This window comes from Saccostrea echinata, unplaced genomic scaffold, assembly GCF_033153115.1.
Source record: "Saccostrea echinata isolate AGI-Se365-2 ecotype Australia unplaced genomic scaffold, CSIRO_AGI_Sech_v1 ptg000002l, whole genome shotgun sequence".
NCBI lineage: Eukaryota > Metazoa > Mollusca > Bivalvia > Ostreida > Ostreidae > Saccostrea > Saccostrea echinata.
In genome coordinates this window covers 15,092,531-15,105,315 of record NW_026889751.1, presented here as the reverse complement: position 1 = coordinate 15,105,315, position 12,785 = coordinate 15,092,531, and the positions used below count along the sequence as shown (strand labels likewise).

The 12,785-nt window shown below is 34.7% G+C and overlaps 1 protein-coding gene across 1 annotated transcript in view; it reads right to left on the bottom strand.

Moving 5' to 3' along the window:
* Positions 1–2,036: 2,036 nt before the first annotated feature.
* Positions 2,037–12,785, bottom strand: part of LOC133173271 (SURP and G-patch domain-containing protein 1-like) — a 41,238-nt gene continuing 30,489 nt past the window's right edge. Inside the window, exons 12-14 of the mRNA XM_061308260.1 lie at positions 11,156–11,310; positions 10,534–10,663; positions 2,037–4,038 (exon numbers count right to left, since the gene is read on the bottom strand). Coding sequence (XP_061164244.1) covers positions 4,012–4,038; positions 10,534–10,663; positions 11,156–11,310 — 312 coding nt within the window. The 3' untranslated portion in view covers positions 2,037–4,011. The remainder of the gene's footprint in view (positions 4,039–10,533; positions 10,664–11,155; positions 11,311–12,785) is intronic.

Genomic DNA, 12,785 nt, shown 5'->3' with positions numbered 1-12,785 from the left:
TGTTTGGGGGAATGGGGGGTGGGTGGGGTTGGTTGGTGCTGGCGATGGAAAAGGTGAAAAATACATAATATAGCTTACAATACACAAAATGAAAACAGATAGCTTAATATGTATCTTTATTTGATAAGTAAATATAGAATGTACAGACAATTGATGGTATGGTATTAACTGTTTAATGCTAACATTACATATTTTAATCTGTGCAGTGAGAATTGATATTGCTAAACATTTTCAATAATTCAAGCTTGATGAACATGAATAAACAGTCACTGACTTCATACAAAATTAATGTCAGCAATTTAAATGATGGAAACCAGAAGTCTTTGACAAGAGGCCTGTTCAACAGAGTGAACTTTCGCGAGCGCTCGCGAACATTTCTGTTGGAAAAATAAGGAATTTAGGCGAGCGCTCGCGAACGTTCGCTCTGTTGAACAGGTTGCAGCATGCAACATGATTTACGTACTGAACTAAAACTGTAGAAAGAGTAATATTTTGAAAGAATGTCAAACAAAATTTTTTAGCAATCATGATATCAAAATTTGATTTACAGAATTATGTGATCTCAGGCTGGTCTGTTTGTGTACCAGGTTTTACTAGTACAAGACTACTACATTTAAATCAGATCAAAACTGCAGTAGTCGTAGTGTTTGAAAGAATTTCACAGAAATTCATATTCTTAGTAACCATGTTTTGATGAAATTCACAAGAGGCCCAAGGGCCTTAACTGTCACCTGAGTATAATGTAACACTGTACAAGATCCATAGATTGAATATAAAGTAAAACAAAATAAACTGATAAATGAAGCTTTGTTGCCAAAAGCAAGAGAAATAGGATGATCAGGGATCAGCAAAATAATTAATCTAATGCTAAGTAACAATCTTAAAGTTTATCTATTTACTTGCCTGTACTTTCCCCCACTTGTCACAATCCCCATGCAGAATGAACAAAATAGTTTTTGAGCACTAGTAGTAAATCCATTTCATCACCTCTCACATTGGCCTCTCTTAGTCTTTGAAGAACATTTAATGTAAGTCTACTTGATCATTAAAAACTATGAAAGAGATTTTTGTATGTAATATATTAAAAATTCTTGTATAATTCTTTTATTCAACTGAACTTTCAATTACATTATTTTATTACATAACATTACATTATTATTTATTATTATTTACAGTGATTAATTATAATAGGTGAAAAGCAAAGAGAAATAACTTCTTTCAGTAGAATACAAATCAATACATTGACCAAGTGGTGCAATATTTCAATAATCTGGTAAAAATACCCTTGCTTATTACAGCTTTATATACTTTGTTTCCCACCAAGATGCCCAGGAGCAATGCAATTCAATATAACCCCAATGTAACACCACAGTCCTTGACCCAGGGGCCAAGAAATTCCAATTTTTGAAGAGGCACTCTTTCTCATCATAACCATTCACTTAAGCGCATGTATGTTTGTTATACTAAGTATAGTTATGAGGAGAAAGGGTGCCTCTATTGCACTTTTATCCAATAGAGCCCTGCCTTAACAAGAATTCCTGGGGCCATGAAATTAATAATTTTTGGATGTGGCACCCTTGCTCATCATTACTATGCACTTGTTTGTTTGTTTAATACCCAGTAGCACAGAAGATTTTCAAAGAAATAATGCACTTTCATTATATAATTAATTGAGCCCCTCCACCCTCCACTCCCAAAGAACCCCTGACTCTAGGGCCACAAATTTCACAATTTTGGAAGAGACACTTTTGATCATCATAACTATACATTTAGTTTATCTGCTAAATATTTAAGAACAGAGAAGAAGATTTTTAAAGAATGAAAACAATTTTCTCTATATAATCAATAGAATCCCTGCCTAACACCAAAACCCAAACCCCTGACTCAGAGGCAATAAAATTCAAAATTTGGAAGAGGCACTCCTGCTCAAAATAACTATACACAGTTGATCTGTAAATACCTAGGAGCAGAGAAGCAGATTTTCAACGAATTAATGCATTTTCACTATATAATCAATAGAGCCCCCCCCCCCCCCCCTTCCCACAGGGCCACAAATTTCATAATTTTTAAAGAGAAATTCTTGATCATCATAACTAGGCACTTGGTTTGTTTGCTTAATACCCAGAAGCAGAGATTTTCATAGAAATAATGTACGTTGACTACATAATCAATAGAGCCCCCTTCCCAAGGAAACCCTGACCCTGGGGCCATATTTTTGAAAGAGGCACTTTGGATCATCATAATCATGCAGTTAATTTGCTAAATACCTAGAAGAAGAGGAGAAGATTTTCAAAGAATTAATGTATTTTCACTATATAATCAATAGATCCCCAAACTAACACCAGTACCACTGACCCAGGGGCCATAAAATTCACACACTTAGAAGAGGCACCCTTGCTCATCATAATTATATACTTGATTTGTTTACTTCATACAAAGGAGTGGAGAATATAAAATTTTCAAGGAACTAATGCACTTTCACTATATAATCAAAAAAGCTTCCTCATGCAGAACCCCTCAACCTGGGGCCACAAATTTCATAATTTTGGAAGAGACATTTTTGATCATCAAAACATTGCACCTTGTTTATGATTTATCTGTTTTATTTACAGAGGGAGAAAAGAATATTTTTAAAGAATTCATACATTTTCATACATGATCATTACAGCCCCATCCTTACTCCAAAACCCCTGACCGTGGCACCATGAATTTAAGAATTTTGGTAGAGGGCTCAATGCTTATTACAATCATGCCAACAGTTTGACTGCATGATGTCCAGGAGTAAAGAAGATGATTTTTAAAGACTAATTTGATGGTTATAGCCCCACCCCTAAGGCCCCAAGGGGGCAAGGAACATAAAATCATGATGTTTGTGCTCTTTCACTATAGATATTCTATGCCAAAATTGAAATTGGTTCTTCAGTTCGAAAGAAGCTGAAAACTTTCAAATGTTAATGCAAGACAGATGAAGCACAACATGCATTCTTGAAGATGGACAAAAACAGAATGCAACAGGTCACCTAAGCAACTCAGGTTTCCTAAAAATCAATCCATCAAGTTATGTATCTTAATGTAATCTATGTATGTACTAAGTTTAATTGAAATCAGACCAAAACTGTAGGAATGGTTTTAAAAGAATCTAAAAAACAGAATTTTTTTCAGTGAGAAAGGCCAAAATGTTTGTTGAAATCAAAAACTGATATACAGAATATATTACATCATTAAAACTGTTTGAGGAATAGCATTTTAAAACATAGGTAATCAAAGATTATGAAGCTCACCTTGACAAATTTTACCTAAATTATTTCGTAATTTGCATCCCTATATATATTCAATACAAGTTTGTTCTGGGTAGGACTTACAGTAACTTGGGTATGTACCTATTATAAAATACTACTCAATCATCAATCAAGGTCAAATCCAGCATCCAAAGCAAGTCTTTAAGTCACCTGGGAATGTGACTTGCTCCTAAAACATTAACCTGCTCCAAAAACAAACTGTCTTCAAAAACTCTAACCTGGTCAACTTTATAGAATATATTGGCTGAAAATGCATCACCTGATACCTGACAGGTACAGTGAAACATATAGATCATCATCCATGCAGCTTAGATTAATATAGGGCATAGAAATACGTAGAAACCAAAAACTTTAATCTGAGACATGAACTTCCCCCCTTACTTCATCAAAGTTAGCTGTAATTTTTTTTCAAAAAAACTGACAGATGATGGACACCTTACTATCACTCTTCTGGTGTTTGCCATCACAGATAAAAGAACTAAAGTTTATGTACGCATAACCATGGAGTCAATAATTAAGATGCAATTCTTAAATGTGTTCCATCATTTCTCAAAACAGTAGAAACACCAGTCCAAATGGTTCCACTGACCCCACTGATGACTGAACTGTGTGTGTAGGTAACTCGCTGGGCTTTTGCAGGTATATTTTCTATTAATTTCTGCATTTACAGAACAAATGAAACTCTCTTCGTAGCTAACATGTTACTTCCATATCAATAGTAAGGTCTCCTTGGATTATTCTGAAATAGATAATGAAAACAGATCAAACAAAAAAGTTGTAGATAATTTAAAGGCATATAACACAAAGAACAGATTAAAGCTTTGTTGGTAACCTTCAAGGCAATACAATGAAGACTTATCAAAAACATCATTATTATGATTATAGGAAAAGAATTATATTTTAATTCAGTTGATTTAAAATGAGTCATACAAAGATTAAGAAAAGGCAAGTGGGCCACAAATCTTCCAGTAACCAGGCAACCTCCCAGCCCCCCTCCCACCAATCAGACTGTTACTTTTGAAATAACAGCCTCAGCGAAAAGTTTGGTTTTCAAGTCCAAAAAAAAAGCAGGTTACCTAAAAGTCCAGTCAATAAATGCAACATGTCTAATTATCTTGTTATTATGTCAACATGTGTCTGTATCATAGCCCAGTCCTTGCCCCAGGGGCCACGATCGGAACAAATATGCATCAACATGTCATGGAAATTATTAACTATTTAAAAAATTCTGTTTGCTCTGCTCACAATTTGTGTTATTTATATGGACTTCTGAGCTTGATTACAGATCATTATCTTCATAATTCATACATATTTTCATTTACATTTTTTTTTAGTAAATCACTAATTTTCATGGGGGATTAATTTTTGCTGTTTTCGAGGTATGAAGAGACCCACAAATTATTATCCCCAAAGGATGCTTCCATATAAATATGACCAATCGCTTAGCTGTTCTTGAGAAATAGATTTTTAAAGATTTTTTACTATGTATTCCTATGTAAAAATTAAATCATCCAATGTGGCCCACCCTAGCCAGGGCGTTCATGATGTGAAAAAGCTTGATTCTACACTACCTGAGGATGACTGCACATAAGTTTCATATATTCTAACCGTGGTTCTTGAGAACAAGATTTTTAAATAATGCCATTCATTTTTCACTAATTCATAATTATCTCCAATTGGAAGAAGGTGTGGCCCTTCATTTGACCAAACTTGAATACCCTTCACCCAAGGATACTCTGTGCCATGTTTGGTTGAAACTGGCCCAGTACTAGAGAAGAAGATGAAATTCTGAAAAGTTTACAACTACAATGACAGACAACAGACAAATTTTGATCAGAAAAGCTCACCTTTGGTTCAGGTGAGCTAAAAAGGTGGCATTTAATAATCCATGATTAGAATGTGAAGTGTATGAGTGTCACTCACCAAATTTTGCCAAGTAACTTAATATACACTGCACACTAAATCTTAAAATATGATGAGTGTGGCTAGTGCCTTTCATATTCAACAGGAGGTCCATATGTATTTTTTATTACTTGGTGATTTTTTAAGTTTTAATGACCTAGTTTTAAGCTGCAGTTCACATTTTTCTACATATGTACCAGCTGGCAGTTTCTCAATTCTATATCTCAAATCTTTGAACCCAAAATGATTAAGTCATTAAAAATAAAAAAAAAAAAAACTGTAAAATGAAGAAAAATTATCCAATCATGATGAAAATACCGGGTGCACATCTTTATATGGTAAATAATGAGTGTACAATTTCTTCAGACAAATCCATGCAATGGCCTTCAAGAACAGGTCAAGACAATATCATGTCCACATACAGATGGACATGCTGATTCCAAAATACCCCCTGGACTTTGTGCAGGGTATAAAAAATTTCTAAATGGGCCTGCTTTTCTGGAAAAAAAATTATCAAGGAAGGGGTATTATGATTGTAGTCAATGCTAGCTGTATAAGTGATAAAGGAATTTCAATGATATATGACACATGAAAAGATTTTTTAGACACATTTATATGGAAATAATTCTTTCACTAATATTTGTACAAAAAAGTAAATAGTTCAGTTTTTTCAATATATATTGTATAATTAATAAATGTGTGTCATATTGCTCACTTTTTGCTTTCCAATGGTTTTCATTGGGGTTTCTCATCGACATAAACTTTTGCATATGCCAGTTAATATGGGGAAGTATATCACATTTCACAAGAAGACATCACCTCAAGTCAAGCTCTGGAGCCATAAAACTTAGAGCTCACTTTTGATCCCAGTCTCATTTTTACAAAAGTGACTGTTTATAAAAAGGATTGAGATCAAAAGTGAGCTCATCTAAGTTTATAGCCCCGGAGCCAGTACTTTTAGTACTTTGATTGTATTATTTAATTTAAAAATTCTTGTATAATTCATTTTTTCAATTGACCTTTATATTTAATTATTTACAGTCAAATTGTAACAAAGGTGAATAGTGCAGAGGAATAACTTCTCTCAGTAAAATACAAATTATTAGAGCCCTTCCCAGAACTACACCACTTGACCAAGTGGTTAAAAATCTCGTAACAAGAAGTCTGTGAGCCAATGTTCACTAATAATACCCCCGCTCTGATGTGAATACACAAGTTCAGTTATGGACAAACACAGTGATAATCAGGAAATTGACATCGGATTTGTAAAAAAATGAATCCCAACATATGGCATGCCTAAACAAAGATTGTGCTAAAATTTCAAGCATCTGCAATGAGTAGTTGCTGAAAAAACTATGACCAAAATTTGTTATGTATTGTACGGACAGACACACAGATAAACATGAAGTTGACATCAGATTAGTACAAAAATGTATCCCACCATATGGCATGCCTAAACAAAGATTGTGCTAAAATTTCAAGCATCTGCGATGAGTAGTTGCTGAGAAAACTACAACCAAAATTTGTTATGTATGGTACGGACAGATGCACGGATAAACAGGAAGTTGACATCGAATTCGTACAAAAATGAATCCCACCATATGGCATGCCTAAACAAAGATTGTGCTAAAATTTCAACCATCTGCAATGAGTAGTTGCTGAGAAACTGCGACCAAAATTTGTTACGGACAGACCTTCGGAGCGGGGGTATAAAAATACCACTGCGTATTACAACTTTATACCCTGTTTGTCTCCTAATGCCTTGGAGCAGAGAAGATTTTCAAAGAAATAATGCTTTTCACTATTTAGATTCAACAAATCCCCACCCTAACACCAGGACCCCTCCTAGGGGTCATGAAATTCATAAACAAGGCACACTTGCTCATCATAACTATGCACTTAGTTTATATGCTAAATACCAAGGAACAGGGAAGAAGATTTTCAAAGAATAGTGTACAGCAGTAAATTAACTCCCAGATTTAATATTCCCTATATTTGCAGAAATATAAATTCCGCGAAACCAACATACAGTGAAAAATTCTTATACAACAGGCCCAAGGGCCTTAACAGTCACCTGAGTATATAATGTAACCATCCATAGAGCTATGTTGCCCAAAAGCAACAGAAATAGGATAATCAGGGACCAGCAAAATATTATTTTAGTACTCAGTAACAATTCTTAAAGTCAATATATTTATTTGCCTGTACTTCTTACCCATTTGTCACTATCCTCATGTGGACTACACAAAACAAGTTCTAGAGCACTATTAGTTAACACATTTCATTCCCCCTCACATTGGCCTCTTCTAGACTGAAGATTATTTAATGTACAAAGATACGTTTTTTTGTTCCATTTTTATTTATCTATTATCTAAAAGTCTACCTGACTATTAAAATCTATGAAAGTACTTTTTGTAGTCAATGTTTAAAAAACTCTTGTATATAATTCTGTTATTCAATTATTTTAAGCTTAGTACATTATTTACAGTGGTGAATAGCAAAGGGGAATAACATCTTTCAATAAAAATTAATAAATTGACCAAAGGGTACAGAATTTCAAAGTCTTGTAAAATCACCCCTGCTTATTACAACTTCATGTACTTTATTTGCTTCCTAAATGCCTAGGAGCAGAGAAGATAATTTTCAAGGAAATAATCCATTTTCACTATAGATTCAATATAACCCCATCCTAATACCAAAGCCCTTGATCCTGGTGCCAAGATATTCACAATTTAGGAAAAGGTACTCTTGCTCATCACAACCATGCACTTAGTATGTTTCCTTAATAATAATGGGCAGAGAAGAAGATTTTCAAAGAAATAATGCATTTCTACTATATATTCAAAACAGCCTCACCCAAACACCAAAATTTCTGACCTCGGGGTTATAAATTTCAAACTTTTAGAAAATATTTCCTTGCTTGGCATAAACATGCAATAAGTTTTTCTATTAAATACCCAGGGGCAGAGAAGATTTTCAAAAAGAAAAAAAAAATGAATTTCCACTATACATTAAATTGAACCCCCCCATGAACCCCTGACCCTGGGGCCACAAATTTCCTAATTTTGGAAGAGGCATCATAACCACGCAATTAGTATATCTGCTAAATACCAAGGAGCAAATTTTATAATCAATAAACTCCCCCTCCTGCAGAACCACTCCTGGGGCCACAAATTTTACAATTTTTTGACGAGGCACCATTGATCATCATAACAATGCACCTAGTTTATCTTTTTTATATACAGGGGGAGAGGAGAAGAATTAATGAATTTTCATTATATGATCAATAGAGCCCTGCTTAACACCAGAACCCCTGACCCAGGAGCCAAGATATTCACAATTTTGGAAGAGGTGCCCTTGCTTGTCATAAATATATACTTGGTTTAATACCTAGGAGCAGAGAAGATTTTCAAAGAAATAAAGCACTTTCAATATATAATCAATAGAGCCCCCCCCCCCCCCCAAACCCCTCAACCTGGGGCCAAAAATTTCACAAGTTTGGAAGAGGCACCCTTGATCATCATAACCATGTGCCTAGTTTATCTGCTATGTATACAGGGGAGATTTTTAAAGAATTTATGCATTTTCACTATATGATCAACAGAGCCCCATCCTAACTCCAGAACCCCTGACCCCGGGACCATGAATTTAATAATTTTGGCTCAATGCTTATTACAATCATGCCAACAGTTTGACTGCTTGATGTCCAGGAGTAAAGAAGATTTTGAAAGATGGCACTAATTTTGATGGTTTATGCCCCACCTCTCAGACCCCAGGGAGGCAAGGACCATGAAATTCACAAATTTTGTTCCCCTTCACCCATAGATACTATATGCTAAAATTGGCTGAAATTGGTTCAACGGTTTCAGAGAAGAAGCTGAAAATATCCAAATGTTAACACACGGTGCATGATGTACAACAGACAACAACGGATGAAAACAGATAGCAATAAGTCACCTGAGTGAAAAAATTTTTTGTTTTTGACAGTCTAAGCCCCACCCTTTTTCTTTTACTCATGGAAGCTATGTGCCAAAATTGCTTGAGAAGTTCTGGAGAAGAAGCTGAAAATGTTCAAATGTAAATGGATGATTGATGATGCATGAAACACACTGATGAATGAAAACAGATAGCCGAGTGACTCGAGTACCTAAAAATTGAAAAATTGCAAAAAAATTTGCATATCTAAATTTAGAAGCACCTGGTTACTTGATCTGATTCAGTGTTAAAAATTTAGCCAAAATAGCATATTTTTGAAAGTTAGCCAAAAGTAGCATATTTTTGAAAGTTAGCCAAAAGTAGCATATTTTTGAAATTTAAAGAGGATTTTCAAAAATATCAAAATAGAAAATTTTTAAAGTATCCTTTGTACAATGTATATTTTGATACTCTTATTTTACATTAATGTCACATTTTTAGCTCACCTAAACAAAGTTGGGGGACCTTATGTAAAAAGGTCAGGGTAGGCATCTGCATCCCAATTAAAAGTTTTTGGTGCAGATTTCTTTCCAAGTATGTCTATGCCCTATACAGTGCCTAAAACATGCTTATAGTGAAGTGCCAGGGATGAACAATTTTGATTCATTATAAACATAATTCATTATATCCATCAAATTTAAAATACATTTTAGAACCATGGGGAATGAAAATCACTTTGTTGTAAGTGTTAATAAATTATAAGCATGTTTGCAATATCCATGTTTTACTGCATTAATAAGAGTCAACTGATGTAGTATGTTTCAATGTTACAGTCAGGTTTCAGATGCTGCATTTTCAGCCAAAGAATGTCCATTTAAATGTTTTTTAAAGCAGGATAAAGTTTTTGGAGCAGAGTTTTTTCACAAGCCCTTGTTAATTAAACTTGCATGGATGATGCATCTAGGGATGCACTCTACCAGACATGGATGGACAGACAGATGGAACCAAGATGTGCGATCAGAAAAGCTCACTTGAACTTTCAGCTCAGGTGAGCAAATGAAAGGGAAGTAGCTTTTAAACATTTATATGCAGATGAACAGAGAGGCACTCTACCAATGCATAAGTTCTTCGGGTCTATCACTTAAGCACAAATGACTAGCAGTTACTGTAGATTCCTTATTTTTCGCGAGTACTTATTATCGCGAAATGGCTCTTCAACGTCAAATCGCGAGAACAATAATTCGCGAGTGGACGATTGACCAAGGGATTTTACATTGATTTCAGCACCACAAAAAATAAAAGTGAGTAATTTTATTTCGCGAGTGGTGCTTCTCGCGTAATTACGCGATAATTATTTCCTCGCGTATATTTAGGAATCTACAATAACCTTTTTTTGTGAAAAGAATACAACACCAACCAGAGGGTTTGGTCTAAATCTATAAGCCAGCATCATTCTTTTCCTGTAAGCATCAAATTCATCATCATCTTTATCTAGGACTGCTGGTCTTTCCATTCCAATACCTCTACCATCCACTGAGACTGAACCCCTGTAACAAAGGAAACATAAACCAAGAGGTGCATGGGCCACAATGCTCACCTGAGTCACTTTTACCCTACTGTTCTTCATCAGATTTTAAAAAAAAAATCCTTCTTGCATTCAATAAAAATTTTGACCCCATTGTGGACAGAAATCTAGCCCCATCAACCCATTTCTTCTGGTTTTCATGACTTCTTACTCGAAGTATGAATCCTAAAAATCTAGCCCTTAGGGAGCTATGATTTGATCAAAGTTAAATGTATGCAACTTTGACAGAAGTGTGCAATTTCTATGAAAGGAAAACTGATTATTTTCTATGTATTTTTGTAATGTCATGATTTATAACAATCCTCTAAAACATAAAACAACATTTGAAAAGCTTTCAAATGTGAGTGACTCAGGTTACTTACCAAAAAAATTCTGTCCCACTTATATTAACTTTATATCCAATTTTAAAACATTGAATACCCTCACTCTCTCTAAAAGTATAAATAGAACTTACTTGTTGACTGGATCCTTGATTCCCTGACCCTCTGCACCCAGACCCTCCCCTTCCTTCCAACCTAACTTCTGAAGCATCTTGTACCCAAGGTTTTCACAGGTCAACTTGAAATCTTTGTAGTCAGTCAAATCAGGTTCTCTGCCTTCTTTTAATGCCTGAATTAAAATTCATGTAGTAAAATGTTTGAAAGCATTTACATATTCCAAGAATTTAGGATTGACTGATATATACGTATATGTACTTTTTCATCTCAAATGCCCATTCCACAAGGACACTGGTTATTATGAAGAATATGGCAACACATTTCATTATATGAGAATAATTCCTAGATCTCTGATTGGCTGAGATCCATCATTGTAGAAAAAATATTATGTTAAATTCACTTGCACATGACCTTCCAGGTGAACATAAGGATTGATTTTTTTCCTACATTGGACTAAATATACGTGTAGATTGAGAACTTCCAAATTAATACAAATAATTCTGGAAAGTTATTTCACTTGCACATAAATTCCACTCAGGTGAACATAACATTCAGGCAAAAATATTTGGTGTGGGGGTACAGGGGACCTACTCCCTCCCTACACTTTTTTTTCTAAATGTAAACTTTAATAAACCTTACCATCTCACAACCACCTTACCAAATAAATTCAGAGTTTGGAGAATTTTTCTTTTTTAAGGGTGCTGCTCAAAGATTTTTTTCCAGGTCAGTTGTCAATTGTTTCCTTGTAATCCCCCCCTTTCAAAATCCACCCTATATGACTGACTAGATTAAAAAATTTCAAATTAATACAACTAGTTATGCTCATTTTAAAACCACTTCTCTCATTGCACTTGGCTAGGACTACAGCAGAGTCACTTTGACCCTGCTGATTTTTTTTTTAATTTCCCTCTTTGATTTCATAAGCAGAAGTCACTGACTTTGATTACCCATTGTTGCCCCATCCTTCCCCTGTTGATTTGAACAAACTTAAATCTACATTATGTCAGGAAGGTATTTATTTTTTAATTATCTCCCCTTAGGAGAGGGTGTGGCCCTTCATTTGAACAAATTTGAATTCCCTTAACCCAATGTTACTCTGTGCAAAGTTAGGTTGAAATTGGCTCAGTGGTTCTAGATGAGAATGTGAAAAGTTTATGACGCCTATGACAAAGAACACCGACAACAGACAATGGACGAATTTTGATCAGAAAAGCTCACTTGAGCCTTCGGCTTAGGTGAGCTAAAATTGTTTATGGGCAGACAGACAGATAACAGACACCTTACTATCACATAAGGTCTTCTGGTCTCTGACCATAGAGCTAAAGATTTTCATTGAATTTCATTATTGTGGACCAAAATCTTGCCCTAAGAGAGCTATGATTAAATCAAAGTTGAATCGACACGAAATTTTGAGAAGATTTCTCCCTATATACTTTCTTTTAAAACTCTGATACCCCATTGTAGCCTCAACCTATTCTGAAAAGGATGATATGGACAAACCTGAATTTAACTACCAGTACATGAACTTGAGTATGCTTGCATATCAATATGACTATGACTCTGCTGTTCATAAGACATAAAATAGTTTCCTATTAATTCCTAGTACATAAAATTTTGATCTATTGTGGCCCAACCAAACCCCATGGG